Source organism: Vitis vinifera, chromosome 16, assembly GCF_030704535.1.
Source record: "Vitis vinifera cultivar Pinot Noir 40024 chromosome 16, ASM3070453v1".
Lineage (NCBI taxonomy): Eukaryota > Viridiplantae > Streptophyta > Magnoliopsida > Vitales > Vitaceae > Vitis > Vitis vinifera.
The window spans coordinates 13,658,623-13,686,070 of NC_081820.1; the positions used below are offsets into that span (position 1 = coordinate 13,658,623).

General features: G+C 37.8%; 1 protein-coding gene and 1 pseudogene across 1 annotated transcript; one reads left to right on the forward strand and one right to left on the reverse strand.

Annotated features, from left to right (window-relative positions):
* Window positions 1–13,053, forward strand: LOC104882034 (uncharacterized). Its single transcript, XM_059743362.1, has 5 exons — window positions 1–114; window positions 212–1,021; window positions 1,103–1,221; window positions 1,331–1,795; window positions 12,754–13,053. Exons 2-5 carry the CDS (start codon window positions 571–573, stop codon window positions 13,051–13,053), a joined length of 1,335 nt encoding a protein of 444 aa, XP_059599345.1. The 5' UTR covers window positions 1–114; window positions 212–570.
* The window catches only part of LOC100246573 (auxilin-related protein 2-like), an 18,027-nt pseudogene continuing 2,932 nt past the window's right edge, over window positions 12,354–27,448 (reverse strand).

Sequence of the window (27,448 nt, forward strand, 5' to 3'; positions counted from 1 at the left end):
TGATTAAGACGGGAGAAAAGATGTTTGAGTTACTTGACAAATGGGTAGAGCAAGTTGGTGAAGAGAATGTTATTCAAGTTATAACAGATAATCACTCAAGTTATGTGATGGCAGGTAATAAATACTATTTCTTGAATTTTTATTTTCTTTTAAAATTTGAATTATCTATCTTGAGAACTTATGTAAATTTATTATCTACAATTTCATATAGGGAGGTTGTTAGAATTAAAGCGTCCACATTTGTATTGGACACCATGTGCTGCACATTGCCTTGACTTGATGTTGGAAGATATTGGAAAGCTACCAAACATCAAGAGGACATTGGAGGGGGCTATATCACTAAATGGGTATATTTATAATCGCTCAGGGCTACTCAACATGATGAGGCGGTTTATTGGACAAAGGGAATTGCTTAGGCCTGCTAAGACTCGGTTTGCAACTGCTTTCATCACATTATCGCGATTGCATGAACAAAAAAACAATTTGAGGAAGATGTTTACAAGCTCAGATTGGTCAGATAGTAAATGGGCAAAAGAGTAGAAGGGGAAAACTATAGCCAACATAGTTCTAATGCCTTCATTTTGGAACACTATTGTGTTTTGCTTAAAGGTTTCGGGTCCCCTAGTTCGTGTGCTTCGTTTGGTTGATGGTGAAAAAAAAGCTCCTATGGGATACATCTATGAGGCCATGAATAGAGCTAAGGATGCAATTGTGAGAAGTTTTAATGGAAATGAAGAGAAGTACAAAGAAATCTTCAACATCATTGATAAGAGGTGGGAGATTCAGCTTCATCGGCCTTTGCATGCAGCAGGGTACTTTTTGAACCCGGAATTCTTCTATGATAAGCCAGAAATAGAGCATGATGCCGAGATTATGAGTGATTTGTATAAATGCATCTTAAGGCTAACAAGAGACCCTGCTAAGCAAGAAAAAGTTGTGGCCGAAGTGAGTTTGTTCACAAATGCCCAAGGACTATTCGGGAATGAGTTAGCTGTTAGGACAAGAAAGACTAGAGCACCAGGTTAGTTATTTAAATGATTAGATTGTATTTTTGCTAAAATAGGTGAATTGTTTCACTAAATTGTTAATATCTATACTACAGCTGAATGGTGGGCTGCATATGGAGCTTCAGCTCCAAATTTGCAAAAGTTTGCAATGAAAGTCCTCAACTTAACATGCAGTGCATCAGGTTGTGAACGGAATTGGAGCATCTTTGAGAATGTGAGTGACCAAATCCAAAATAATTACAAGTAATAGTCTAATAGAGTCTTGAATGTAACTTAAAAGTTAAAATTTTAAAATATATTTATGAGCTTATGAATTTTTGCAGATTCATAGCAAGAGGAGAAATAGGTTAGATCATCAACGCTTGAATGATTTGGTGTACATCAAGTATAATCGAGCCTTGAAGAGAAAATACAATGAACGTAACACCATTGACCCAATTTCCTTGAAAGATATAGATGATAGCAATGAATGGTTAATAGGGAGAATGGAAGATGAGGATTCTCATGGAGGTGCACAAGATGATTTTGTATTTGATGATGACAATTTGACATGGGGTGATGTTGCTAGAGCTGCTGGAGCTGAGGAGGCCAGGTTTGATACTAGAGCTAGAGCTAGAGCAAGCTCAAGCATAATACCACCAACAAGGGGGATAGCTTCAAGTTCTAGAACTTTGCCTTCTTATTCACTAATAGATGAAGATGAAGATGGAGACATGGTTGATTCAGTAGATGAAGAAGATGGGGAAGGCTACAAATGTGGTGATGGAAATGATAATAATGATGATTTTGTTGATTTAGAGGAGGAGTGATGATTGCTTGTTGTGGACAAATTTGTGATTTAAGTGTTTTTTAATGATGTTTTTGAATTGTGGACAAATTTCATGTTTTGGACCTTTAGGTTTGGAAACTTTGGATTTGGATATGTATTAGGCAATTAGCAATATGGATTTGGATTTGTTTTTATGCTTGGAGTTCTTTATTTTTATGTTTTTTGTTTATTAAATTGAAGTTTTGGATGATATTTGATGATTTATGTGTTTAGGACAAATAAATGATTGTTAAATTTGATTATATTATATAAAAATATATATGTAAATTAGGGTGCGCCTCACTTCACTAAAGCCCGCGCCTTAGATGCGCCTTGCGCCTCAGGCTCCAGGACTACTTTGCGCCTTGGTGCGCCTTGAGCCTTTTAAAACTATGGGTGACCATACCTAAAGAACCTCCCTTCAAGCAATAATCTCCTTAGCTTCTAGTACTCTTCCTTCTCTAAGCCCGACCTCATCCCCCTTAGCTTTTCCTCTCTCTATGAAAGGTAAGCTTCTCTTTTTTATTCTCAATTCCAAAAAAAAAAAAAAACAAACAAACCTCTAGACTATTGACCTTATTTTCTCTTAAAAAGTTTTGACCTTGATTCTCCTTTCCAAAACATGCAGCCTATTTCCGCATGCAAAATAGAAGAGAATAAATATAAGTTAGAAATCACATAATTGAGAAATAATAAAATAAATAATAATAATAATAAAACATAAGATAATAAAATAAAATAAATAAACAAACAAACAAATAAGTAAAACATACAAAAATACAAATGTCATGTATGTAACAGAAAGAGACAAGATATTCAACGAATGAAATAGCAGTAACACAGTAGATATACCCAGTAGTCACACATAGTAGTCACCGTCGCAGAGCAATTTGGACAGAAGCAAAAAAATGGGTAGATAAAGAATTACATAAATAGCAGTGACAATCTTAAAATTCATCAGCAGGCTTTAGAAAACCTTAAAACCTGAATAAAACTATAAAAAAAGAAGCCTAACCAATATAGTAACTTGTTATGACTCTTATTTATTTCCTAAACCTCTAAATAATAAGATTAAAATAAATTAGTAACTTTTTGTCTAAAATTTGAAACTTAACTTTATAAAAACTTCTTGTAATAAGAGTTTCTAAGAAGAAGACTTCTAGATTTTTAAGTAAACTCAAATAGAAACTTCAGAAAAAAAAAATGTTTTAGAAAATAGAAAGTTTAGAAATGTAGAAACTTCTTTTAAGGAGAAATTTCCAATAATAAAACTTCTCAAATTCTAAATGCAACTCAAACACTAATTATTAACCAATTATGACTCTAGATAGCCGCATTAGCGGTAAAAAATCACATTTTGATGGAGGAAGGACTTGAAATACATAATAGTTTGAGGTTGTAAGCAAGATTAATATACATAAACCTTAATTCTTTATTGCAACACTCATCAGACCAAGATTAATCCACACAAATCCAGAACAGTCAAATCAAATCCAAGCAATTCGATTCCCAAATGCAACACCCACAACAACAAGATTCTCTAACATAATTCGAGAAGAATCAAATCAAACACAAAGAATATACAAATAATATGCAGTAAAGAAATTTATTGCTCACTTACTCCAGCCTTCTGAAGAGCACATCAAGACCAGACCACAAGACAATCACCGGCATAGAAATGACAGCTTCAATTCTAACCTCATCAGCTTCATCCTGGAGACCCAAATCCAACACTTCAAGAATGCTTTCAGTTTTTAAGCTAGGACCAATTTTGGACTGAACTTGGACCGAGAGGCATTTTGTTCTCCAGGGAGGATTAGATTCAGTGAGCATAAAAGAATGGGTAAATGGAAGCTTTAGCAATATATTCACAAAATCTGCACCATCCCCATTATTTCTGAAAAGAGTATTCTCTGTGGATAGAGGACCTAAATCATAAAATATAATAATAAGATATAGCTGATGCAAGTCATAAGTGATGGAATGGCAGCAGATACAGTAAAGTGAAAAACTTCCAAAAGACGAAAATCTACAATCTAATTGCTAGGCAGATTACAAGCTAAATTCATGTTCACTAAGTTATAACCTGAAATGTTATGGCTATTGTGTGTGTCCCTCTCAAAGAATATTCAATTAGTTGAACAAGGCAACACCTTGAAGAATTAAAAATATTTGTTGAATGCATAATGCATCAGCAATAAGTAAAGAAACAGTATATGGCTATTGCATGCATATCTAATCAGTTATGCTCCCTTCATCGTGATAAAAACTGAAATAATGATCAGAATGGTACTATTGCTATTAGATGAGGCATATACCTATGATCATAATGTTGGTATAATATACTAATATTTTTGCATAACAAGAAATGAAAAGGCCTGATTAATTGGCATATTTACCAATTTAGCATTGCTCTTATACGCTGCTTTCCTATTAGCATAATATGGGATGAATAGCCTTGCAAAATTATCTTATTCCTCACAATGCAGCATCCAAAAAAATAAAGGAAGTCACAATGCAGCACCCAACGGTACATTTCTCATCCAAAATGGGCACAACAGAAATTAAAACAAAAAATAATAAATAAAAAGAAACAGGAATGATTGGTTGCTGAGAAAACACAAAATGCAATATTCACCTTAAGACTTCCTCTAAAATGTAGGCAATACAATAATCCTATATATGCATTTTAGAAAAATAAAATCAGCAAACACTTACTTACAATTGGTAGCTCTACAAAATTAACAGGAAACAAACAATTAGGCATTGTTATGACTACCATTTTGAAAATAATTTTCTCATATTAGGAAGCAAATATTGTTATTCCAAAATGTATCACATAAATTAAGAGACAAACAAATACCACCAGGTTTGGTTACCGAGAAAATGGATGAATTCCCATTGAAATATCCAAAATGAGCATTATTAAAAATCAAAGAAACAAAAAGAGCATAGTTAAAAAATCAAAGAAATAGAGAAAAACAAACCATTAGGCATTGCTACCATTGCTGTCATTCCAAAATACGTCTTGCTTGGAAGCAAATATTACCATTCATAAATGGGCATTCTTGAAATAAAGACACATGCATGATCATCAGAACAACTATAAACAAAGCAGAAAAAATAAAAGAACACGTCAAGAATCTCACATAGAGTGCCTCGGTGAGCTCGGACCCCCCGAATCCCCTGCGGCCAGGCATTGCGTCGATGGCCGGAACGAACGCGAGGGTTAGGTTTAGAGTTAGGGTTTCTCCTGACGGGCAGAGGGCCGCGGTTGGGTGGGATCCCTAGATCGGGAGGGTCGTCAGCCGGAGGAAACATCTCTTATCACAGCTTGAGGTTCGAAACGATACGGTGGTAGGGCTTTTTCTTGGAAATGACGTGAGATTTTCTCGGTAAAATGCGAGAAACAGATGCGAAACACAGCAGGAAAAATAAAAGAACACGTCAAGAATCTCCCATAGAGCGCCTCGGTGAGCTCGGACCCCCCGAATCCCCTGCGGCCGGGCATTGCGTCGATGGCCGGAACGAACGCGAGGGTTAGGTTTAGAGTTAGGGTTTCTCCTGACGGGCAGAGGGCCACGGTTGGGTGGGATCCCTAGATCGGGAGGGTCGTCAGCCGGAGGAAACATCTCTTATCACAGCTTGATGTTCGAAACGATACGGTGGTAGGGCTTTTTCTAGGAAATGACGTGAGATTTTCTCGGGAAAATGCGAGAAACTGATTCGAAAGCATGAGTTAGAATGAAAGTAGAGAATAAGGTTGTCTCTCAAATCTCCTTTATATGTGATTCGTTTTCCAGTTTTATTGAGCGTTTCTTCGACGTTGTGCTGAATAGAGCCTGCTACTAACGTCCGCATGAGTGCCAACTTCACTTCCGACAATAAATTTACATTTTTACCCTGAAAATTACCATAAAGGCACGGTGAGAGGTGATAATGGCCAAAAAATTCCTAAATTTGCATTAAAATCAGACACATTTGTGAACCAAATTTATCCAAGGTTTTAAAAAAATCATATACCATAAACAGGTGAGAAGACTATCATTTTATTACATAGGTAATCAAATACATTTCTTTTATTTAATATTATTTATATTATAGCTAATAACTATGACAAAATTGTTCTCTTTTATTTTTATTATTAGTTAGTACTATGAAATTTTAGTATAATTTTTATTTTTTTGATTTTTTTTTTACAATTGCGATAAATTTTCAAAACTTGAAGAAAGTAAAAAAAAATGAAATTAACAAATAAATAGGATAAGAAATGATATTTGATGAAATTTTAAATTAATTCTGGTTAAAGACATTTAATTCAACCTCAAGAGAGGTGAGTGAAATTCACTTTATAATGCAAATTTACTTTTTAGTTTTATTTAAAATTTATAACATTATTTTTATCTAATTTTTTTTGTGGTATTTGAAATGCAATTATTTTTTATGTTTTAAAAATTAAATTTACATTTTATAGGAATTCGGTTTAATTTTAAAAAATCTATTACTATATATAAGATTTTATTTTTATTTTTTTGAAATTTGATGATATAATACATAAGATGTTTTTATGGGAAATTTGAGTGGGGACATTACTAGATCTACCATACCTTGTCTAACTATATATAATTTGGCTTTGGGGTGTTTCAGACACTTCTTCATGAGTACATCCAATGCCACCTTCAATAGATGTTTTTTGACCATCGGAATCAATAAGTGTCTATTGCACATTATTTGTATCAAAAGGTGCATCATCTTCATTTACATCTTGATACCAACTCGACGATTATCCTTCATCAGTGCCATAGTGTGAAGACATAAAACTAGTCCTTAATACATTCATATCACAATGGTAGGATGCAACAAGTCTATATACATGACTTTGTGCATCCTGTATTTGATGTCAAGTTGCCTCCATGTGAGCAAAAACAACTTAAGTTAAACAAAATTAAAGGACATTAAATTGCATATATTTGGACTTGGGACTTAGTTAAATAGAAGTTGCTATTTATAATCATTAGGTGTGAAGGATTACATCAAAGTCTTAGTTGTGTCAATTGGTTCACCAACTAGAGGACCCTCATTTCCTTCCGTCCTATCTTTCTCCACTGATGTGTTAACCAACTATCATTGCAAAACATGTAAATTGTCATCCCAGTAATCCAATTGCAATGTTCATTAACTATCTTAACATAACCAACAACCAATTATACCTCAACTTTACCAAATATTTCATCATATACTTATAAATAAGACAAATAGTCACCTATAGAAACCTCAAACACCCATTAACCCAAATACTTTCCTTCCTCCTATGTTCATGTATAGATTGAATAAGAAATTCTAATACAAATTATCTCCAATTTATGTTCCCAATTAACTACTCTCGAGTTGTATACCATAATGTGTGACTACCTTTCAAATGAAAAGTGGGAGCCAATAAGGTTGCACACGAGAATATCAAGAAGAGCAAATTAAATTTATCAATATCATCAATGTCAACCGTCATTGCCTCTATATCCTTCAAAGTCGACATTGGACTAGGTTTAACAATTGCCTCTTCAACAATTAACTTCGTTTTGATATGTGGAATTCCCATCATGATCCCTACATCATGAGATGTCAAAGGGATCGTCTCCCCCCTAAATAACTCAAGTTGAATAAGCAATGTTCATGTCGCTCAACAACTAAGAACATAAATCAAAATTCAACTCCTTACAACCTAATTGCAATAACCCCTTGAAACCAAGTTATCTTGTCACATCCTTCTTTACATCACAGAGTAATTGTATTCTAGAAAGGAACTACACCCAAAACAATGAGAAAATCTTGCCATAATATCACTCCAATAAATAACCATAGTTCATTAGTAAAAACATCAAATGTTAAAGACATGTCAATGTGAATAGAATGTTCTGATATGCAATCATCATAATTTTGAAACATATATGACATACATTTACAAAGAAATGGGAAACATTTTGTTTTTAAATGAAAATCATTGAGATAGGTTAGGTCCAACCTCTCAATTATATGGTTGCCATGGGGGTTAGCCTATTAATTATAGGGGTCACCCACTATGATGCACACTGCCCACATCAAAAACACACAATCTACATTTCAAATGGTCAACCTCTAAATCATAGGGTAGGCCTCTATTTTATGTACTACCCAAATCAAATCAATGTTTAGTTTATATTATTACAATTTAGAAATGATATGATTTTTTTTATTTATAATTTAACACAAATTTGACCAGATTCATTAATATTACACTTAATCTAATGTTTAAAAATGTATGTCACCAAATTAACTTTGCCTAAAGTTGAACAATTTTTAAATAAATATGATAACTTTTATTTTTATAACTAATCTTTAGCCTTAATCTTTACTATTATGTACATAACAAAATAAAATCAAGATGTTTGAATATTTATTTTTTCATCAATTTCAACTTTAATTAAATATTGTGATAATATTATTGAATCAACTGAATTTATTTTAAAAATAATTTAAATTATTTTAGATTAATAGAACATTTTTTATCAACTAAAAATTATAGTTTTTAATTCCTTAAAGCCTAAAGGCTCTATTAACTTGAGAGCTTAGAAAAAGAAGCAAGAGAGAGAAAATAGGAGAAAGCTTGGTGAAGAAAGGCTTCTTTATTCAAAGATTCAACCGATCAAAGTAAGGAAATGCATATTTTAAATTAGAACTAAAAAGTCCAAAGCATCCTAGTTTAATAGATTAGTTCTTAAAGGTGTAATTTGGAACTTGTGTGTTGAATTTGAATTATTAGAGCTAGTGTGTGATTAGTGTTGATCATTCTTTAGAAAGTTTACAAGCTCAAGTTATATGCTCAGAATAAGATTAACTTAGACTAAGTTAATTATCTACCTCTAAACATTTAATAAAATTTATTAACCTTAAAATCTAGTAAGTTAAATGAAGACATAAATCAAGAAAATCCATTTAAAAAATCAAAAGAACATTTGTGTATTTCTCAATCTCTACATTCATAATTTTCTTCTATTTCTCCATTTCTATACTTTTCACATTATATTCCTTGCAAGCAACAAGGATTGTTTAGTAAAACAACAAGTCCAAAAAAACCTGGGCATTTACAAACAACATATATGCAAGCTAAGAATAACATTCATGTATATTATAAATTCTATTATATCCACAAATAATACAAATATGATCAAACCATTTGTTAGCCCAAGGGTTCTCCTAATCAGGTTTTGATGATAACAAACCGTGGTTAAGTGACTAATTGCTTTAAATTGTTAAGAATCTCAGGTATAATCTCAAGGACCAAACGAATACGTGGTAAAGACCATTTGGAAGACTTGTGATCATAGGAAATGAATGTAAGATGATAGCATGAGTGCACTTAGGATGTTCATACATTTTCATGCATCTTAGAAAACTCGGTTTATTCTTTAAAACTTGATTTTCTTTAAAACCCGAGTTTTATCAAATATACCTTAGGCAAATTGACTCAAAATTGACATATTAACTCTCCTAAAGACCTTGCCTAAGTATTGGAAAAGAAAGAAATAAAAAAGGATAGGTTTTCAGGGCCAAAAGGCTCATCCGGTCGAGGCTATGGCAAACCGGCTCAACCGGTTGGGGAACCGGTCGAGGTCCGGTCGAGGGAGACAAAAACTTTCTCTCTCTCCCAGTAGCTTCCTCTTCCCGGTCGAGCCTCACCCTTTGTCCGGTCGAGGTCCGGTCGATGTCCGGTCGAAGTCCGGTCGAGGCAACGGTAACCTGCTATGCATTAAATGCTCCAACGGCTAGTGATCCGGTCGACCCTTTGGTCGTCCGGTCGAGGCTACTTTCTGCTGTTTTTGTCTCCCGAGCTTAGAAACCTATATATTGAGAGCTCCTCTTCATTTATGACCAAGAGAACCATTGCATTCAAAGCCTACCTACCTGTTCTTGATCTAAAAAGCTCTCATCTTCCTTCTTAGTGCATTAAAACCATCAATTGCATATTCTTAGTGCACTCTTGTAATTCATCCTAGCCTTCTCTTGTACTTGAGCCTTCATTAAGCTAGGTTGAGTGTTTCATCCTTGTGTAAACTGAGTGTGAAAGCCTTCAAGTGGTTCAAATCTTGAAGAGATTGTGTAAGAGCCCATTGGAGCCGGAATCCAAGTGTAAGATGATTGAAAGCTTGATTGTAGCTTCAAGCTAGTGGAACCCTCACTCGGTTAGGAGATTGAGGAGAGTGGACGTAGGCAAGGGAGTGCCGAACCACTATAAATTTGAGTTTGAATTCTCTACCTTTATCTCTTTCCTTTATTTATTTTGTGCATATATTGTTGTGTGGAAAAAGATTTTGAAAAACCCAATTCACCCCCCCTTTTGGGTATTTTCCTTAATTATTCATAGCCTTTGTTTTATCACCATTATTTCATTCAAGAAAAAAAAAATCCTATTTAGGTTATCCACAAATACAATTTCCAAAACATTTTGTTTAACCAAATTTGGCCAAAACAAATCCAACCTACCCATATTTCATTCAAACAACTAATATACCATCTAGGTTGTCCAAAAATATCAGTTTAAACACATTTTCCTTCTCTAACCCATCCCATAAAAAAAATAAAAAATCCAATTGTGTCTTTCAACTCATTCAAACTCATATGACTTGGGATTCTCACTTGTATTGAAATATCGGTAGTGGAAAATGAGAGGACAAGGTTAGTGGGATGAGTCCTAAGTAGTCCTTGGATGAAGATAGTTACGAAAATGAACACATTCACATTCTTAAAGGGTTGACACACAAAAAAAATGAAAAAAAAATCACAAAATAAAACAAAAAGATTCCCATGCTCTATAGGTCATCGCCTTTCTACACACATTCAAGTTCGACACCCAAAAACCGGTGAAGCTAGCTACTGGTAGTCTCCGGCTCTGGAACTACTTTAAGGTTGAAAAGCTCCTCTTTCCCACTGGTTTCATCCTTTTTAACACACCACAATTTCTTCCTTTTTCTTAAGGCTTTTTTAGGATTGACAATTAAGCTCTTGTTTAGGGCTAATGGGTTGTGTTGAAATGAGGAGATAACAAATTTTTTTATGGCTTCTTTGGGGTTGTGACAGGTTGATGGGTTGTGGCTGTGAACGAAGGAGAAATGAATTGGGTTTTTAGAGTTAGGGTTTGGTTGGAGAAAGAAAACAACTTTGGGGTAAATCTCAAAATTTGTTTTGTTCTTTTTTGGAATTTTTTTCCCCTTCATGTATGGTTGCATAAATTTCCTAACAATAATTATGTTCAAATGCCATAACCCAAATTAGGGTCAACCCCTTGATCCAAGGGTTGACCTCTATTATGCCCACTAGTCACATATAAGCAAAACAATATTCATGTTTGAGGGCTAACCTTTGCAACTAAGAGCTACTATTTTGCCTAATTCCCACATCAATTCAAGCTTGCTTTACTATCATTGTTTTATTTTATTCTTCAATTAAACCCTCATTCATTAGAAAATGAAAACTTTTATGAATAAAAGAATTTAAAGCATACTTCCAATAAAACCCACAAATAATCCCATTTTTAATTTATATTCATCTACTCATGAATAAACATGAATTGTTTTCTCATGCATTAAATTCATCAATTAATGACTAAAAAATTATTCAACGACTTGATTTGGATCAACAACATCAACCCATTAAATAAACATACAAATACTTGGAGACAAAAGCAAGACAACACAAAATAGTTGAATGAATATTGTGTTTCAGTTAAATTACAATACATGTTCATGGATGTGAAGGAGGTAAGACATCGTGTATCAGAGCTTTTAGCATTTTTAATGGGTCCCAAACATGAATTTGTTCCTATTTACCCCAATAGCAAAACTCATCCTATCTTAAACCAAAAACCCACCTAGAATAATTGTGATAGAACAACATGGATATAAAAACTAGATTAACCCGAGAAACAAACATAATTCCCCTTCTATACAATTGCAAAAGTAATCAAAGGATTCCCAAAGAAAATAAAAAATAAAAGTAAAATCCAATAAATGCCACAAATACAAATTAATATGACATAAATAATTTCTTAATTTATGTTAAAATACTATTTCCAAGATACAATTTTTCCTTACAACGATTTTCACAAAAACTACATTATTCAATTACGGTTTTAAATTAATTTTTTAAAAAGAATTAATAGTAATAATAATTATGTGACTTCCACATGATAACCAAAAGACTATTTTAAACATAATGTCAAACATGATTCTCTAAAAGTAAAAATAAAAATTGCTCTGTCACCACTTATAACCGAATAGGATATAAATTTACTACATTAGAAATTAAACAGAAAAATAAAAATAAAAATAAAAGTTGCATGTCAGGGCTAAGGCTCCTGGAAGGTAATATTTATATGACAAAACAACCCTACACTTCCAGCTAACTTATCTTTCAGTATAAGAGAAATATTCGTATAAAAAAGGAAAAATCAAATTCTGAAACCTCCTCCAATAACCCCTCGGCCTCTTCTACTTCAATATTAGAAGTAAAAAAAAAAAATCATTTTATTTTTATTACTAGTAATTGCTCTGCTCTGCTGTGTATAGTAATTAATCAACAGAGTGACCCTAAATCAATAATTCATTTACATTTGAGAGACATCTCTAGCCAAAAGGGGTTTCTCTAAAATGAAAAATGCTTTATGATATTCCTACAAACCTATGCGCTCCTCATTGGCAGTGCCAACTGCCGAGCAGATGCAATGAGTCTCGCCTTTTTGATAAAACCAAACCTTCACTTAGCAGGATTGGGCACTCAAGTTTCTTATGTCTGGGGATCATGCAAATACCTATGCATTTCCTTTCAATTGCTTTTCGTCTGGATTGTTCCTTTGGAAGACAACATCACCTTGCTCTATATGCTCGAATATTTGTCATTTTTTTTCAGATATCTGACAAACACCGCATACAACCACAGTTCCTAGCAGATTTTCTGAGGATTGAGTGTCTCAGGAAGAGGAGCGGAAATACATTTGTCCTGATCTACCATGACGGAAGTCAGCATCTGGCGCCTTCTTTGTTCCTGGGCTTTTCGTCTCTTGGTTTCAAGGATGAAGAGAAGAGCAGTAATGTCAGCAGGGCTCACTCCACCCACTCTACTTGCTTGACCAATGGTTTGTGGCCGGATCTGAGAGCATGCAAACCAAATATTTCAATGGACCAGTCACGTGAGATTTCCAAGTACTAAAATATGAAATTATTGCAGACTTACAAGTTCAAACCAATGCATCAGTTCCCAACAGTTACAGGCATAATCTAGAGTAATCTTGCTGATCTTTGTTTTTTTCTTTTTTGTTTGTGACCAAAAAGAATTAGAGGGAAGATGCTTCTGCACAGGACAGTGAAAACTCTTACCACTCTCAATTTACCTTCTGTGTGATTATGACTCTCTTAAGTCTGAAGCGAGGAAACAATAATCGGAAGGGATGTGATACTGCTAGAAAACAAAAATAATGGGAAAAACCTAACAAAAGTGAAGTCAATCAGCTGTATAGTTCTGTCACCCCCTTTATGCTATAGCTCTAATATATACATACTTGCAATGCAAATTCATCTTATTAAAATAAGAAACAACCAATCAATTGAATGGAAATGAGATGTATACAGAAGAATGAGATATATTTCCAAGATTTGATTAAGAGATAAAAGGAATGGGATAATTCCCACAAATCATCCTTGGAAAAAAGAAGCAGCTCAAGAGTGGATATTCAAAACCCCAAAGAAGATGCAACTTTCAGGCCCTTTAGTAATGGGAACAATTCCTCTTCAGTGACTAGATTGACCTAGCTGGAGTCGAGAAGATATGGATGGTTTCTCCTAATGATAATCTTTAGTCGTTCTTCCACCATCCCCAATGCCTATCTAAACATGGATTTTTTAAGGAGAAGGCATTAAAATTCACTTTTAAGGCTGCTAACAGCTAGGCTCACTTACAATTTCAAGCACGCTTTACTCTCAATTCTTAAAATTTTGCATTCAGTTGAGAAACCCACATCAAATGGAAAGGAAAGAGTGATATCTGAAAGATAGGCATTGTTAGTAATAAGGAAGAAGGAAGAATAATTTATCAAGCACTAGCTTCTCCAACTTTGTTTGCAACTAAGACAAGCCTTGATCCAGTCATTTTTTGCACAAAATGATGGATGAACAGATTGCTCATGTAGAATTTGAAATTACAGGTTGTTGCATGTAGTTTGTCAAGGACATGACGTCAACTGACAGTATCAGAGGAGTAGGTGATATATATAATAAATGTAGGAGATTTAGGACTACAGAAGTATCACAATAAAGTGTGTCAAGTTCAGATTCAATAAGATGAATAGAAACGAACTGTTTAGTCATAACAAAGGTTAGAAGATACTAACTGAATTGTTTAAATTGTCTTTGGTACCTCTATTCGAAGGTGATAACGGGGAAGATGTTGGATAAAAAACTAGAGCTTGATGGTTAAAAGGGAAACATGCTCAAGATGTTTCATGAGAATTGACAATAAAAATAAAAATAAAAAGAAAACTCACCTAGTGGTTGGTTATGCAGAAGAGGGCTGAGAAGTAAAGAAATAATTTTCATAAATTAAGCAAAGATGAGACAAAGATGAGAAAGGTGGATCAACAGAAAGGTTCATTACAAGTAGAGATAAGCAATAGCTTTTTCTTTTTCTTATAACCTAAAACCACTTTATTATAAACATAAATGACTCAAAAGTATATAATACCCAAAAAAAAATCTAATTGTACAAGTAATGTCTCTTCATTCCATTAACATTTAACATAAAAAGGATTAATGAATTTTCTCCATTTGCACTAATAGAAGATACTGACAATATTTATAAAATATTTTCTTGTCCATATTGCATGATGAAAATTATATATACTACATACCTTGGATAGTTTCTCATGAGCCTCAAGACAAAGTTGTCATTGCATAGTAATCCAAGTCCTCTCTAGTAGTGGTCTGTGTTGCTGATAAGCCATCTACAAATACAATAAGGAAAAATCTATGACAGATTAAACAGACAAGTATATGCCCAGAAATTTAGACATGACAAATTATTCCAAATAGGAAATGAAAGGCAATAAGTCACAAAATATGGATCATTCACCTGCTGAAGCTGGCTCTGCTGCCGCATAATAAAGCCCTCATACTTGATATCAATGTTCACACATTCTTTCTCTATTTTGGACAGAAGTTCATTTCCAAAACCATGTTTATCCAGAACTTTATATTGTACATGCGGTTTCTTAAGAATACTCTCCAGAGTTGAGGAGTCCTACACTGGCTGACCAGACAAATGAGTAACATCAGCAACCAAATCTCCCCCTGAAAATTAAATAAACCACAATAGGCAACTTGGATTTCCACAATATATCTCCAAGCTCAAGACATCCTAACTTATTTTCTTCTAATAAATAAACTATCCCAAGTTCAATGTTTTTTATTTTTTATTTTTTATTTTTTTTTTATTTTTTTTTTTCTCTAACAAGAAAAAATTCATGATAGTAAATAAGTGCCAAAAAATAGGGTGCCAACACAAGTTTATAGTAAGTACACAAAATTTGTTTATAGATGAGAAGAAAGAAAAATAAAAGAAGAGACCACCCTACTAACATAATCCTAAAGAATCAATGAAATCTAGCAAGACAAGGAGCCAGCTCCAAGTGACTCTCTAGACCAACAAAAAAGAGCATAAATAAAAAAGTCTTTAAGTTATTGATCCAAACAGCCCAAATGATTGAAAGATCTACAATTGTGCTCCTGCCAAATGGTCCAAAATAGATATAAAGGGGTTGTCCTCCAAACCTTGCTATACTTCTTTCTAACAAAACTCTCATGCCAACACAATAATATCTCCCTCCTAGATTGGAAAAGCATCCAGGAGATACCAAAAATAGAGAATATAAGATGCTGAAGGACCCTAGGTGTGCCACAATGAATGAGAATATGATGATCAATTCTTCCTCACTCTCACACAAACAACCTAACCCGCTAGCATGTGTCCTATCATTTTATGTAGTTTTATATGTAGCATCTTTTCCCAATTAGCCTCCTGAGAAAAGGAACTCGCTTTTGTAGGAGTGCATGAAACACAAACTAGCTTGGGAGGAAAAGAACCTCTCTTCTTAGTCTTCAAAGAGCAGCATAAATATTTGATTCAGAACTTCCTGTTCTTGATACAACCCATATCATCTTATCCTCACCATCCCTATGCACCACCACCTCTTGAATCCTCAAGGAATAGCTCTAAAGTATCAAACTCCCAATCATGAAACTATCTCAAACAAGATAAATTCCAAGGCCCCTACCACTAGAATTATCCCAACTATCAACTACCTAAGCTTCCTTACAATTGCAATGGCGACCAAGGAGGGGGAAGGAGACAATCAGCTAAGAAACACTATACTATCATCATGGCAAAATTGAACTCCTTCCATCACCCACAACTAAGTTAGTCCTTACCTCAAACACATCTATCCTAATCACTTTCTATTGAGTGAGAGAAAAAAATGTGCCTTACACAACGAGAAAAGTGTATAGAACATGTATATAGACTTTAACAAAAAAAAAAAGAAGACTAATCTACCCTTTACCAAATAACTGCTAATGACTTTTTAACATTTAAAGTTTCAATAAACACATCACCTGTTGTAAGGAGTTATCACTTTCTTTCTCACCACAATTTCTCTGATAAAATGATAGTCTACTTCCATATGTTTGGTTCTTCCATGAAACATTGAATTACTAGCACTATGAATAGCAATCTGATTATCACAATACATAATCATGGGCTTTTCAAGAGAAAATCCAAGCTCCTGTAACAGGTTCTAAATCCACATTAACTCACACACTGGATGTGCCATGGCCCTGTATTCTGATTCACCACTAAATATAGCCACTACATTATGTTGTTTACTCCTCCATATAAACAGATTACTACAAATGAACGGACTCATTATTCTAATAGGAAAAATAATGTCAAGTCTGGTGACTGTCAAATAAATGAGCTTGCCCACTAGACTTTGATATCTTCTTTTATCTGAAAACAAAGTTATCATCTCCATTAAGATTCTTGTTTTGCTCCATAGGAGTGTCAGTTGGCTTTACTCCTAAAATGTCAATTTTACTAAGCAAGTCCAATACATACTTCATTTGGGACAAAACAATCTCACCTCTAGCACGTGAACTTAGCCTAGGAACTAATGCAATAGCCTAAGATCCTTTGTCTAAAAGATTTTTTTCAAGTAAACCTTCACTTCTTCAATACTTGTAACATCACCAAAGACAATAATATCATCCATGTATATAATCGGTACTACCATGCTTGTTCCTCTTGAGAACAAATACTGAGTTGTCAAAATTTCATCTTCTAAAACTAAATGATAGAAGAATAGGACTGGATTTATCAAACCAAGCTTTAGGAGATTGCTTTAATCCATAAATAATTTTATTTAGTTTGCAAACTCTAACTCCTGACTCCCCCTTAATAACAAAACCAAGTAGTTGCTCCACATAGACTTTTGTGTAAATTTGAATATATATATGTATAACCTTCCATGACTAAGCCCTTAGGACTCTCCATAGGGAACCAAACCTCAAGATGCTAACTGCACCCACAACTATAATGTTCCTAAATTACAATAAAAATCAAGGAGAAAATCTATTCAAAAGAATAACAAAAAAAAAAAAAAAAAAGATAAACTAGGAACCTATCTAAATATAGTCAATCAATTAACCTAGAATCAAGGAAGTAAATTTGGTAAGAAAATAAAAATTTAAAGGTTGACCTTTCATAGCTTCCTGACTCAAATACATTCTTCATATCTAGTTGATGTAGTCTCCACCCAAAATTAATAACTAAGAAAATCATAATACTTATTGAATTAAGATGAGCAATAAGAGAGAGTCTCAAAATGACCCACCATAAATTTAAGTATACCCCTTAGCAACTAACTGAGCCTTCAACTGTTTTATAGTCTCACCTGGATGAGATTTAATAGTGAAAACCCAGTGGCAGCCTACAACATCCTATCCTTGAGGCAAATCAACAAGCTCCATCTACCTTTGTTTAGGAGAGCATACATCACTTCTTCCATGACCTTTCAATGCAGTATGATTAAAAGTTTCTCGATAAGAATTAAGGATAGAAATAGAAGACAAGGCATGACCAAAACACTGAAAGGTGGGGAAAAGGTTATCTAAAGATACATAATGAGTAGGAGGATATTGAGTGCAATAGAGAGGTTTGCCTCATCGGGAATTGAGGAAATGAAAATAGGTGGTGGTATAGGATCATCCATTGACGAGCTCAAAAAAAGTAGAGATTGAGTTTGAATTGCTTCACTATCTCTAGGCAATCTTTTTTGTTGATATATTTGTAGTGGTTTGTTAGTCTTTAGATACGAAAGTATCAATAACAACAGAAAGAGGAATGGACTTGTTTTGTTCTAAGCCGCACTTCAGCTTCTGCCCTTGCAACAGCAGCTCTCTCACGTGCTTCCTTCTCTCTTGCTTCAGTATTTGCCCTTTCCCTAGCCTCTGCAGCAGCCTTTTCTGCTCTTTCCTTTGCCTCTGCTGCTGCCCTTTCACTAGCTTCAGCTTGCGCTCTGTGAACTGCAGCTCTTTCTGCACACTCTCATGTTTCAGCATTTACCTTCTCAACAGCAGCCCTTTCAGCCTTTAGGCAAGCTTCAGCAGCCGCTTTTTCACGTGCTTCCTTAGTAGCCCTTTCCACAGCTTGTCTGGCCTTTTCCCTTTCCCTCTCAATCTCCCTTGCTTGCTCCCTCTCCTTCTCAAGTCTCCTCTGTTCTCTCTCTTTTTCCTCCCTTTTCCCTTGCTCTCTCAAGTCTCCTTTGCTCCCCTCTTCCTCTTCTCTTTCCCTCTCTTGCCGCTCACGTTCTAATCTCTCCTGTTTTTCTCTGATTGCTCTCTCCTGAGCATCCTGCATTGCTTTCTCATCTCTATCCAACTGGCCAGCTTCTTTACTTCTAGAAGCTTTTGCACTTTCTCTCTCCCTTACTCCCTTTGCATGCCTAAACTTAGCGTCAGCTCTATCCATGGCCTCCTTCATAGCAGCAGCAGATGCAGCAGCAACCGAGTTTGTCTCAAATTCATCACCATAAAGACCCTCTGCATGGCCATCAACATTATTCCGAGTCCTACCCATGGAAAAATCTTCAAGTTCATCGATTTGAGACACAGCCGAGCTCTTCATTGTTCCACGGGTCAATTAGGACTTTGAGAATACTGAGAAGAATTAGCAAAGGAAGAAAACTCATTAACCTTCTTTCTTGCATTATTGGAACCAAGAGAACCTGTTTCTGCCCTTGAAACTTGAGTTGGTCTTGGAGGAGGGGGTCTTGAAGGTGGTGGAGCACTGGTGGGTTGTGTAAAGAGAGGGATATCTGATACAGTGAGCCACACATCATCAGATGAAGACAAATTCTCTTCAGATCTAGGAGACATCTCTCCCTGGGAATTTGTTTCATTAGGACTAGCATTTACATGTGAAGGTGGAGAAGGCGTCTAACTGAAACATTTATGAGAATCTGTGGAAACTGTAGGAATGTCAAACAAGGTTTGATGAGATTCCCAATAATTTTCAGCAGGCATCTTCTTTTGAGAGTGGCTATCCTGACCCTCAACCGAGGATTTTTCAATTGGTTCCTTAGTAGCAAAAGTTTAGTCTCACTTGTTGGTTCTGTGCTCCAAGGACTCCTATTATTTCCCCTCTTATTCATCTTAGATGGAAATGCAGATTTTCCAAGGCCCTCCAAGGGGATCTAAATCATTAAATGCTCCCCCAATAACAGCAGATGAACCATCAACTCTGGTGCTTCCAGAATTACCGAGCTTACTAATTTCCTCTAATGGATCAGTAAACAGCATCAAGGATGAAACAGCAGGGGTTGAAGTTGATTCTAAAACTACAAACGGATCTTCAATCACATTGGAGGTTGTTTCAGTGGCATTAACAGTTGATTTTGGTGCCCAATTGACGTCCATTGTTGGCCTGTGCAAAGAGTAACATTGTGGTAAAATGCCAATCCACTGAAATTTATCACAGGTGAGATTATTTATTTTAACTGAGCATGGAAAGAATATATGCAATTCATTGACAAATAGGGAAAAAAAAAGCACTACATAACAATAATACTGCATTCATCCATGTAAAATAAATCAGCATCATGGTATTTGGGGTGCACATAGGGTTATCAATGAGATAGAAAACCATTAGCATTACTTTGATTCAAAACAAAAAACAACAAACAAAAAAAAAAAAAAAAAAAAAAAAACACAAACCAGAAAAATATAAACACCAAAAACCCACAAAAAAAGGTCATGCCTCTCAAGATTCATGAATACTGTCCCTTTTTCTTGGTTTCCTATTCTTTTGCAATTTTTTTTTTTTTTATAAGTAAAAGGATATGCATTAAAAGAGAGGCGGAACGCCACAAAGCATACAGGGAGTATACAAGGCAGGTAGGGCCTCAAAAAACAAAGACAAAAAGAATCACCTCTCTTAAGTGGATGCTGTTGTTTCATTTTACAAGGACTTTGTGGAGTCACTCTATGAGCTACTTGGAGGAAGCGTATCTGTGACAGGCAAGGAACTGGTTGCTACTTTGTGTTATATGTGCGAACTGAAATCACTGAGGCTGCAATGGAGTTAGGACCAGAAAAATGAGTGAATCGCAGTGGAGATTTTGGGATGAACCGATACCAGAAATCAAGCTGAGTAGAAGTAAACCATGAAACCTGGGGGTAGATGCTGGTTTGGTGTTGAGAAGAAAACTTTTGAGATTAACATAGAAGAGCAGAAAGGGAGAGTGCGTGGGAAAATCTGTGAGAGAGGCCCTAAGTCTTCTTCATGGATAAGATTTGGAGGAAAAAGTCTATCTTTGTTGCTTGAAGGGGTTGAGTCATGCTGTGAGCTACAGGAAAGTACTCCTTTCAAGAAGTTTTGGTCGGAAGGGGATAGGAACTATAGTCTGGAACTGCGAAGCAACAAAGCAGGGAGATTCCTATTTTGCGTTGTAAGGGATGTGGAGAACAAAAGATTCTCCCTGGCTTTTCCAGAAGGTGGGGGGCTCGTTGGAGGCTGGAATCTGCTCGTCAGTAAACTGAAAAGCTTGGGTGTATCTCCCTTTCAGTGGAAAGGTGCTCCACCTCAAGCTCTGCCTAACAGAGGTGTGGACAGAGCCCCCACCCCCCTTCGGGCTTGTCCCGCGCCCCGCGATGCCGTCTGGTTAGAAGCTGATAAAGAATCTCTCGTTAGAAATGAGGAAATGCTGGGTAGGTGTCTGATAGGCCTTTGGAAGGGAAACTCGGACCGCCTCCCTGATCTCGGTACCTTCGGGACATGGGCGAAAAATACCTGGCTCCTAGAAGGGAATCTCTGGCTGTCTAACATGAGGGAAAACCTCTTGTTTTTGGAATTTGAGTTTGCGGACGAAGCTGAGAGGGTGCTTAATTTAGGGGAGAAAAGCTTTAGAGGAAGAAACTTCCACCTCGAAAAATGGAAGCCTTCAGTGGGCTGCCTTAAGGAAGACAACGGGGATACGCGCCTTGTATGGGTCAAAATTTTAGGTCTCCCTCTGCACCTTTGGGGAAGAAGCCTCTTCAAGAGGTTTGGGGACTCTTGTGGAAGATTCGTGGCTGTGGATGAAAACACAGCCGAGCGTCGGAATCTCAAGTGGGCCAGAATCCTCATCGAAACCAGAGACTGGCATCACCCAAGTTCTCTGCAGGTGGTCGCCGGCTCCTCTTGTTTCACTCTGCAGCTCTGGTGGGAAGAAGAACCCCGCATCTCCACTGTGCTCCCTTCCCATGGACCCGGTGCTTGGAAGCGCAAGGATGACGAAGTGTCCCACTCACGCGCCGAGGGGAGCGTGGGCTTTCCGCCCTCTTCCTCAGCCCTTTCGCAGCCTGAAAAGCTGCCCCCGCAGCCTGAAAAGCCGCCTCCGCAGCCTGAAAAGCTGCCTCCACAGCCTGAAAAGCTATCTCCGCCGGCTTTGGGGAGAGATGACGCATCAGACAAGTCGAAGTCAACTGCCCACCAGGCCCTTGCCTGCGATTTGGATTTGGGCCTAGGTCTGGACTCCTCGGCCCACCCGGACCTGGCCCGCCCCATTGGGCCGGGGTTAGGGAAGGCCCATTCTCTGGGAAACACTTATATACCCCTTGGCCCAGCTTCTTCCAGTGACTTAGGGCTGGGAACCCCTACCAGCTCCCCGCGCCAGAGGAGAGGACCCCCCGCTGAGAGCCCCCAGTTGGAAGCGCCGTCCCATTTGGAAGCAACGTCGGCAAATGACCTCCCTCCCACTGCCGAAGGCCGCAATCTTCAAGGTATGCTCTTGCCCCCTCCACCCCCCTTGAGTGGGATGCCTTCTTCTCCTTCTTCTACTCCATTCTTGGTTACGGGATCCGAGAGGGAAAGGGAATGCTCTGGACAGACGGGTCCGACGTCAAGTGAAGAGACACCGATTCCTCTGTCCTTGATGCTTAGAGATGGGTCGACAGTGGTCCTGAGGCCCGACCCCCCAAACTTTGCGGCGAAGCAGAAGGACCGCACAGATATCTCCCCGCGCGAAGAAGTATGGTCAGAGGAGGAGATTTCCAATCTCTTCCATTTTAGCAAAGTCTTGGGAATGTCTGTCGAAGGACACGAGGTTGAAATTCTGAATTTACTTGAGAAATTGAAACTGAGGACGGGAAATAGCACCCTTTGCAAGCGACGAAAGAAGAAAAAATCTTGCACCACCCGCTTCGAAAGAGAGTTGAAAAGGTTGGAATGCTCTGTTCGTTACGGGGAGACTTCAGGGTTAGCCAAAAAGTCCGGCCACAATTCCTGGGATTTGGTTCCAGTTGACTAATGAGAATTAAAATTCTCTGTTGGAATGTTCGCGGGCTTAATGACTCAGAGAAAAGAAAGTTGATCAAGGGCGTGGTAAGGAACCAAAAACCAGATTTGGTTTGCCTTTTGGAGACGAAGGTGAAAGAGATGTCTCAGCAATTGGTCAACAGTGTGGGTATTGGAAGATTTCTTAATTGGGCCTCTGTAGATGCTAGGGGTACGGCAGGAGGTCTCCTGCTCCTCTGGGACAACAGAGTTTTGGAGAACCTGGAGGTAGAAAGGGGGGGGTACTCTATCTCTATCCGTTTCAGAAACTGTGCCGATGGTTTCAGTTGGATTTTTTCTGGGGTATATGGGCCGGTGATTAGCAGTGAAAAGGAGGATTTTTGGGAGGAACTTAGTGCCATCCGTGGCCTCTGGGGGGACCCCTGGTGCTTAGGAGGGGACTTCAATGCTGTTAGATTCCCAGAGGAAAGAAGGAACTCCCTTAGGATCACAACTGAAATGAGAAGATTCTCAGAGGTTATAGGGGAATTGGGGCTAAAGGATCTCCCTCTGGCTGGAGGCCCTTTCACTTGGATAGGGGGTTTGAACTCTCAAGCTGCCTCTAGATTGGACCGTTTTCTGTTTTCGGACCAGTGGGAAGACCACTTCTCCGCCATCACCCAAGCTGCTCTCCCTCGTTTGATTTCTGACCATAGTCCTATAGTCCTTCAAGCTGGAGGATTCTCCTCAGGCAAAAGCCCTTTCCGGTTTGAAAATATGTGGCTAAAAATCGATGGTTTCCAAGACCTAGTCCGAAGTTGGTGGAATGGGTACTCTGTTGAAGGTTCTAGTAGCCACTGCATTGCCGAGAAGCTCAAAGCGCTCAAGAAGGACTTGAAGAACTGGAACAAGGAGGTGATAGGTAATGTCTCTCTCAATAGAGCAGAAGCCTTCTCTCGCCTGCAGCGATGGGAGACCAGGGAGAACGACAGCCCCCTTACTGCTAGTGAAGTAGAGGCTAAAAATCTGGCTCTTGAGGACTACAAGAAATGGGCTCTGTTGGAAGAAACTTCTTGGAGACAGAAGTCAAGAGAAATTTGGCTAAAAGAAGGCGACAAGAACACCAAATACTTCCACAAAATGGCCAATGCTAGGGCAAGGAAGAACTTCCTGTCTAAAATTAGAATAAATGAGGTCACTCTCTCTTCTAGTGATGACTTAAAAGAAGGCGTTTGTAGGGCCTATAAATCCCTCCTCTCAGAACCAAGGGATTGGAGGCCTAATATCAATGGCCTTAACTTCAAGGAGCTGGGAGAAGGCTTGGCCAGTAGCCTAGAAGTTGTGTTTTCTGAGGAGGAAATCTATGCAGCCCTAAGCAGCTGCTGTGGCGACAAAGCTCCAGGCCCGGACGGCTTTACAATGGCCTTTTGGTTGTGTTGCTGGGATGTTGTTAAATCAGAAATCTTGGAGCTCTTCAGAGAGTTTCACCTCCATGGGACCTTCCAGAGAAGTTTGAACTCCACGTTTCTTTTGCTCATTCCCAAAAAGGAAGGGGCTGAAGACCTAAGAGATTTCAGACCAATCAGCCTGGTAGGGAGTGTATACAAACTACTAGCCAAAGTCCTTGCTAATAGGCTGAAATCAGTGATGGGAGAGGTGATTTCTGATTCGCAGCAAGCTTTCGTCCATGGGAGACAGATTTTAGACGCTGTTCTTATTGCCAATGAAGCCCTTGATTCTAGATTAAAAGACAACGTGCCGGGCCTCCTCCTTAAATTGGACATTGAGAAGGCCTTTGACCATGTAAATTGGAACTCCCTCATAGATGTGATGTCTAGAATGGGATTTGGGCACAAATGGATCAATTGGATGAAATGGTGTTGGTCCACGGCCACATTCTCAATCCTCATCAATGGGTGCCCCACGGGCTTCTTCCGTAGTTCTAGGGGATTGAGGCAAGGCGACCCTCTCTCCCCCTACCTCTTTCTTTTTGCCATGGAAGCTCTTAGCCAACTGCTGTCACGTGCAAGAAATGAGGGCTTTTTTTCAGGATTCAAAGTGGGAGGAAGAGGTAGAGAGGGGCTGATCGTTTCCCATCTCCTATTCGCCGATGATACCTTAATCTTCTGCGACGCCGATGCAGTTCAGTTACAATACCTTAGCTGGACCTTCATGTGGTTTGAGGCGATTTCAGGGTTAAAAGTCAATCTGAGCAAGTTTGAGGCCATCCCAGTGGGGGAGTGCCCCCCCATGGAATCCCTCGTCTCAATTTTGGGATGTAAGATTGGATGTTTACCTACTTCCTACCTGGGTCTTCCCCTTGGAGCCCCCTACAAATCCACTAGTGTGTGGGATGCAGTGGAAGAAAGATTCAGGAAAAGATTGTCTCTCTGGAAAAGGCAATACCTTTCCAAAGGTGGTCGTCTAACCTTATTAAAAAGCACCCTCTCTAGCCTCCCAACCTACTTTCTCTCTCTCTTTGTGATCCCTAAGAGAGTTTGTGCAAGACTCGAAAAAATCCAAAGGGATTTCTTATGGGGAGGGGGCGCTTTAGAAAACAAACCTCACTTGGTGTGTTGGAAGGTTATTTGTGCCGCTAAAAAGGATGGAGGCTTGGGCATACGCAACCTAGCTATTTTTAATAAGGCCCTTCTTGGTAAGTGGTTGTGGAGATTTGCCAATGAGAACAAGCCCCTTTGGAAGCAAATTATCTCTAGTAAATATGACCTTCAAGATGGGGGATGTTGCTCAAAAGGTGTTAGAGATCGTTATGGGGTGGGTGTTTGGAAGGCCATCAGAAACGGTTGGGAAAACTTTCGATCTCACTCCCGCTTCCTTGTAGGGGATGGCACCAGAGTGAAGTTTTGGAAGGACTTGTGGTGTGAAAATCAGTCTCTGGAAGAAGCTTTTCCCATTTTATTTAATCTCTCAGTCAACAAAGAAGGCTTGGTTGCTGAGGCCTGGGAGGAAGACGGAGCTGGGGGAAGCTGGGGACCTCGTTTCAACAGACACCTCAATGATTGGGAGGTGGGGGAAGTGGAAAACTTATTAAGCAAGCTTCATCCTTTGGCTATTAGAAGAGGTGTGGATGACTCGCTCAGGTGGAAAGCAAATAAGAATGGGACCTTTTCTGTTAAGTGTTTTTACAGCTCACTCTCAATGGGCATCAACCACCCCTTCCCAGCTAGTACTATCTGGAAGTCTTGGGCTCCAACCAGGGCTAGTTTCTTTGGTTGGGAGGCGGCTTGGAACAGACTACTCACCATTGATCGCCTAAAGAGATTTGGTTGGAACATCCCCAACAGGTGCTTCTTGTGTAAAAATGAGGAGGAGTCTATTGATCACCTTCTCCTGTTTTGTGAGAAGGCCAGAATGTTATGGTATCTAACCTTCTCCCTTTTTGGGGTGCAATGGGTGATGCACTCCTCTGTGAAAAGGAATCTCCTGGGATGGTATGGATCTTTTGTGGGCAAGAAAAGGGAGAAAGCATGGAAAACTGCCCCCTTTTGCCTAATGTGGACTATTTGGAAAGAAATGAATAGAAGAGCCTTCGATGATGTGGAAAGAAATGATCAAGATATCAAATCCATTTTTTTGTACACTTTTGTGAATTGGGCTAGGGTATATATTAAGGATCATACTTTATCGTTGTTTGATTTTGTAAATTGGTTAGCCACCAAGTAAGGGTCAGAACCTTTTGTTTCTTGATCCTTTGTATCTTGGTATACTTCGTGTATACTCTCTTTAGCCTTTTGGCTTTTAATGAATTTCCTTTATCTATCAAAAAAAAAAAAGTGGATGCTACCTACTCCAGGAAGCCTATAAGGGAGAAAACCTCCTCACCTAAATACAATTTGGCCCAACTCCACAAATTACAGATAAAAAAATTCTTTAACTACTGAATATTCAACACACCCCACCTAAAAGCTAATCTATTCCTCTCCTTCCACACCGTCCAAAAAATACACAACGGAATGGCGTCCCAAATCTTTTTCCTTTGCAATTTTCCCATCTTCCCTTCATATAAAGTGACCAGAAGTCCTAATAATCAAAAGATATTCAAAGAACTCAAAGTTAGGGAAAAGCAAATGACGTGCTAAAGGATGCATGGAAGCTTACAAAGGAAAAACACCAAAAACACTAGTTATGAGGGAAACAGTGATGAAGAAAGAAGAAACAAAAACAAGACTTCTCATTCATCTCACATGAAATGTGTACAAGTCTTTCTAAAGTCATATCACTTTATCCATTCCAACTCAACTTGCATGTTTCCTTGGCATTTTGTTTAGTCATCTTCTGTTAGTTCAGGTTTTTTTTAAAACCAGAAGTAAACATTTTTATTATTATAAAATGAGTATACAGAAGGATGGGAAATCCTTCTCTCATACAACAATCCACTAATATCTGATTAAAAGCAAGAATTATTTTGTACCCAAGAAAGTAAAGGTAATTGTACAACTGAAGTGCTTATAATCACAAAACTCAACACTTAAGGGGTATAAAACAAACCCTAGCCACAACCAAGATGTTTTCTTTAAAGGCCCAATAATTTAGATTTTTCTAATGCCACCCTTCTAGCTTTGCTATCTTCTAAGGAAAGCAACCATTCCCTCTCCTTTTCATCCCAATAATTGGTCTGATCCAACACATAAGCCTTGTGGGCCACTACATTTTCGAATACTCCCTTATTCCAAGCTATAGAGTCCTCCTTTAACACTATCAACTCTAAACCTAAAACGAAGCTACG